This window comes from Asterias rubens, chromosome 3 (genome assembly GCF_902459465.1).
Source record: "Asterias rubens chromosome 3, eAstRub1.3, whole genome shotgun sequence".
NCBI classification, from domain to species: Eukaryota; Metazoa; Echinodermata; class Asteroidea; order Forcipulatida; family Asteriidae; genus Asterias; species Asterias rubens.
In genome coordinates this window covers 12,809,319-12,815,393 of record NC_047064.1, presented here as the reverse complement: position 1 = coordinate 12,815,393, position 6,075 = coordinate 12,809,319, and the positions used below count along the sequence as shown (strand labels likewise).

The 6,075-nt window shown below is 41.7% G+C and overlaps 1 protein-coding gene across 2 annotated transcripts in view; it reads right to left on the bottom strand.

Moving 5' to 3' along the window:
• Positions 1-6,075, bottom strand: part of LOC117288445 (ubiquitin carboxyl-terminal hydrolase 8-like) — a 110,104-nt gene continuing 104,029 nt past the window's right edge. For both annotated transcript variants that reach the window (XM_033769313.1, XM_033769312.1), the window contains exon 19: positions 1-1,085. In XM_033769313.1, coding sequence (XP_033625204.1) covers positions 1,032-1,085 — 54 coding nt within the window. In that variant the 3' untranslated portion in view covers positions 1-1,031. The remainder of the gene's footprint in view (positions 1,086-6,075) is intronic.

The window sequence follows — 6,075 nt, the reverse complement described above, 5'->3', positions numbered from 1 at the left end:
CATTATTTATTAACATACATGTAGGACTCACATATTAAATAATGGCAACATTAAGTATGTTTCCCACCAATCAAATGACAAGAATCTAGAAGTGCAGTATTGCAAAAAACACATTATTTAGCTGATATGATTAGGTCTTTAACTTGTTCAATTTAACAAATAAAATCTTATTGGTTTGACCATAGAGAAAACACCACGGAAGGAGTTCGAACTTCCTTACTTCAGAGGAAACACATTCGTCGCCGCTAATCAGTTCCAGTCTTATGTTAATCCTATTGTGACTGCTGGCACAAACCTCCACTGGAGAAGTGCACTGTACTGTGGGTAACCAGCGTGCGCAGAACCCCAATAATGAATGAAAGAGTGGCAGGAAAAGAATATTTCTATATGCTTATACCATAGATAAATGACCAAAGTCTTTGTTTGAAGTTGGGTAACGTTGGGAAACATCATGGCATACATCACGGAAGAGCTCATTTCATGACGAAGAAAATGCACTATTTCTTTAGCATGCGAGGTCCTGCAATTCCCTAAAACATCATATTTCAATAATTAATACATTTTTCATGATTTTGGTACAAATTTCATGAATTTCAGTTGTTTTTCAACAACAAAACATTGACATAATAATAGCTGACATTAAAATCTTTGTGATTGCGTCTGTCTTTATAAATAAGTGTGAACTGTACTCGACTGCGCATTATTTTAAGATATATTTCTACTCCATTATTGTGGAAAATCTTGCAGTGAAATGACGTCAGAAAATAGACATGGCATTCTTCAGCGCATGCCTCAAATGAGCTGTAATTTACCAGTGAAAATGTGGCGACGTACCTCATGCACAAAGGGCCATTGATCTCTATTGTTACTGCCCGGGAAGTTCAAACTCCTTTCGTGGTCCTTTCTCTATGGTTTGACCTACATGTTTTATACCAAAGACTTACACAATACATGTAATAGTGTTTGTATCCAATCATGAGACTTGATGTTTCAAATATTAAACATCTTTGCAGAGTTTACCTGTCAACATTTTATGGAACCAAGGAGTCCAATGATGTATAGAAAAGGATGTAGGCTGCCGCACTCTGTAAATAAGAAGCAAAAGCAATTATTTCACTTTCACAGATATTTTGTAATGTACGGTACTGTTAGAACAACTTTTCAAATAATGACAGTCAAATCCACATCACTATTACACGGTTTTCAAATAATGACAGTCAAATCCACATCACTATTACACGGTTTTCAAATAATGACAGTCAAATCCACATCACTATTACACGGTTTTCAGTACCAACATAATTCTATTTCTGTGCCTGCTAAAGTTTCCGAATCCGCTCTGTCCTCGGTCATGAATTTACCTTTGGATGCTACTGTATTAGCAGATAGCACTTCTGTTGAAAATTGATGAAAAAACATTACACATTTTGTGGGAAACTTCAAATTATTTTTGAGAGTGAAGTTCTGGAAACATCTCACAACTTACTGATTTAGAAGTCAACTACACATTCAACAAACCAGCGTTGCACACAACAATGTATTTAAAAAAAATTGCTACTGAAAATAACACTTATTCTCTTGCGTCTGTTTTGTAATTTGTTTACTTAGGGGAATATCGTTGACATAAAGGGAAGGCAGCGGAGAGACGCAAGAGACAGATGATATTGTTTGATAATTGTATACTCCGTGGCGATCCATACACATGGCTGATGTCACATTTTCTGCAGCGGTCATGTGGAGTAAAAAATACCAAAAGTTGCAGGTCAGTTGCACTCCAAGGGTGGTTTATTGTGCATCGTAGCTGGGGTTGGTCGTCAAACCTGGGCTTAGTTGTGCTAATCCAACATTTTTGGGAGACTAACTTAGTCCACTTCTGTTGGTCAAATTGACCCTCAAGGACTGGATATTGCATTCCAATGGAGAATTTATGAAGCACTTTTGGATTGAGGGTTAGTTCCACTCCTCGTCTAATGTACCTTCAGTTTCCAAGCAGTATCTGCACTGACCTTACGCTTAGTTAGACGTTGGCACAAATCACAAGTTGGCGGCCACATTGAATAATAACAAGAACACATTCCTGAAGTCAACTGAACCAGATAAGATGTATTTTGAACTGCATTATGAAAGGGATCCTGCCAAAACTAAAGTCTCTGGGGTTTTTGGCCATGTCACACCTGCTGGTACAGTACGTCATTGAATATTTCTCATCTCAAAACTACCATGAGGAGTCTTGTCTATGACCACCACCCTAACTAGTCTACTTAAAAAAATAACGTCAAAACTAACTCAACCTCCAACTCGGGAAACAGAAGAAGAAACTTGATGATGTTGTCAAAACATTGTGGCCAACATACTGTACATGTAGAGTACTTTGCACTATGGTAAACGTATCTGAGGACTTACATGTAATCATTGACTCTCAAGGCAAAGCTTACCTATCACGGTAAAACTCAAAAACACCAAGGAGAGAAAGGATTGTAACATATCTACAGCATGTGGAACCAACGACACTGCAAAAAAAACACTTCAGAAGGTCCACAACGACAATGAAAACCTTATTTACCAAGCAAAGAAAATCTAGCATTCCATGAAGAACTGATGACATAGTTGATTCTACAAGAATAGACATGTTGTCTAACCATGGTCTAACCAAGCCAAAGAGAGAGACGTCAACTATATAAGTAATGACACAAACTTGAAATTAAAAGATGGCAGTGTGAATGAAACTGCATTGTGTATAACAACCTTCATCTATCTGACACGCAGGTCATAAGACTCCCTTCATAACCTTGGATTTTTCTAACACATCAACATGTAGCCCCCATATTGGACAGAGACAGTGGCCAAATCAACATTAAACAACGTTCGTGCCCTGCTCTGACCGTCAGCATGCCAACAGCCCAGCATTTATCAGCTGATGAGGCACCAGCAATACCAAACCCTTGCATGGTCAAGGCTGCAAAGACCAACTTTCACAAAACACAAGCCCCACCGGAACAAGCTGAAAGAAAGGACATTAAGGAAGAGGATCCATAGTCTGGGTCCCTCACATGATGAAATTCACCACTTGCACCAACCAGCAAGCTGTCATCTTTCTGGAGAGACTAGACCAAGTGTCTGATTTACTGCATGCATACATGTACATGCACGAATGAATGCAACTTGTGCGTTTTGCGTAGCTTTCCTGACCACACATCCAGGGGTGCATGTAAAACTTCAGCTATATAATTACATATTTACTCAATTAAATATAAATATAAACTCTCAATTAAATGTTGCTGGACAAAGCAACTACACAAAGGAGCACAATCAAATTATACCAAAATTATGGTGTAAGAGAGCTTGTTGACATGGTAAATATTGAAGGCAGAGGTAAGTAGATTCAATACGGTACTGTAATTGGTGGAGGCAACTATATGGGAGGCAACAACATGGGATGGGAGGCAACAAAATGGAATGGGAGGCAACAACATGGGAGGCAACAACATGGGAGGCAACAACATGGGAGGCAACAACATGGGATGCTGGGAGGCAACAACATGGGAGGCAACAACAGGGAAGGCAACAACAGGGAATGCAACAACAGGGAAGGCAAAAACATGGGAGGCAACAACATGGGAGGCAACAACATGGGAGGCAACGACAGAGGAGGCAACAACATGGGAGGCAACAACATGGGAGGCAACAACATGGGAGGCAACAACATGGGAGGCAACAACATGGGAGGCAACAACATGGGAGGCAACAACACGGGAGGCAACAACATGGGAGGCCACATCAGAGGAGGCAACAACATGGGAGGCAACAACATGGGATGGAACAACATGGGAGGCAACAACATGGGAGGCGACAACATGGGAGGCAACAACATGGGAGGCCACATCAGAGGAGGCAACAACATGGGAGGCGACAACATGGGAGGCAACAACATGGAAGGCAACAACATGGGATGCAACAACATGGGAGGCAACAACATGGGAGGCGACAACAGAGGAGGCAACAACATGGGAGGCAACAACAGAGGAGGCAACAACATGGGAGGCAACAACATGGGAGGCAACAACATGGGAGGCAACAACAGGGAATGCAACAACATGGGATGGAACAACATGGGATGCAACAACATGGGATGCAACAACATGGGAGGCCATACCAGAGCTGGCAACAACATGGGAGGCAACACCATGGGATGGAACAACATGGGATGCAACAACATGGGAGGCCACATCAGAGCTGGCAACAACATGGGAGGCAACAACATGAGAGGCAACAACATGGGATGGAACAACCTGGGAGGCAACAACATGGGAGGCCACATCAGAGGATGCAACATTATGGGAGGCAACAACATGGGAGGCAACAACATGGGAGGCAACAATATGGGAGGCAACAACATGGGATGGAACAACATGGGAGGCAACAACATGGGAGGCATCAACATGGGAGGCAACAACATGGGAGGCAACAACATGGGAGGCCACAACATGGGAGGTCACATCAGAGGAGGAAACAACATGGGAGGCAACAACAGAGGAGGCAACAACAGGGAAGGGAAAAACAGGGAAGGCAACAACATGGGAGGCAACAAAATGAGAGGCAACAACATGGGATGCAACAACATGGGATGCAACAACATGGGAGGCAAACTGATCTAGCCAAGGAGCGATTTTTTTATGAGGTGCCACAATAGCATGGTGGAATCACAGGAAATGGATGAGGCACAGCAGACAAGGTGGCTGCTGACGATGCCTGATTACTCATATAGCAACAGAGATGGAGAAGCTGAGTAGCTACGACAATGCAACAAGCTAAGTCAGTGCCAGAACAATGAAGTTTTAAATTACAAGCTGTCTGTGTGTATCCAATGTCACACTGCACAAAAGAAGGCTTGCTGAACTCTGCTACAAGTCAAAACTTGCAGACTTGCCAAATGCCATGAAGGTAATCAAGAGACCCCAGTTCCCAAGAAAACTATGTCACTTCAGAGGGAGCCAATTCTCACAATGTTTTATACCATCAACCTCTCCCCATTACTCGTTACCAAGTAAGGTTTTGTGCTAATAATTATTTTGAGTAGTTACCAATAGTGTCCACTACCTTCAAACAGTTGCCATGAACACAGGGACAAAGATACTGGCGGATAATCAACACATACATCAGCGCCGTAAAACTTTTATTATTCCAACCCTATTGCATTTTCGATGAAATACCTACAAGCAACCCCTAAGATGTTGTCAATCTTCAGCCAAAGTCAGAATCAACCTTGATTTGCCACTCAACATGGTTGAAAAGAGTCTCAAGAGTGTTGCAATCAAATGACTACACCCAAAAGATGATTCTGAAAATACCCACTCCTACACGGTATACTTGCAGACTAAAGTGTGGAAAGACAATGTACATGTAACACTGCAGCCTGATGATTGGGTGAGGGGGGGGGGAATGGTGTAAAAGTTTCATCATCATCATCAATTAGCCGTCACAACTAAACTTCCATTGACAACGTCACACCAGAGGTGTGAAAGTTTGCTACCAGAGAAATACATGAAGTATTTAGACCATGGTGTTCAAGCCATAACAAATGGTGCTACCAGAGAAATACATGAAGTATTTAGACCATGGTGTTCAAGCCATAACAAATGGTGCTACCAGAGAAATACATGAAGTATTTAGACCATGGTGTTGAAGCCATAACAAATGGTGCTACCAGAGAAATACATGAAGTATTTAGACCATGGTGTTCAAGCCATAACAAATGGTGCTACCAGCATGACCAGAGAAATACATGAAGTATTTAGACCATGGTGTTCAAGCCATAACAAATGGTGCTACCAGAGAAATACATGAAGTATTTAGACCATGGTGTTCAAGCCATAACAAATGGTGCTACCAGAGAAATACATGAAGTATTTAGACCATGGTGTTCAAGCCGTAACAAATGGTGCTACCAGAGAAATACATGAAGTATTTAGACCATGGTGTTCAAGCCATAACAAATGGTGCTACCAGAGAAATACATGAAGTATTTAGACCATGGTGTTCAAGCCATAACAAATGGTGCTACCAGAGAAATACATG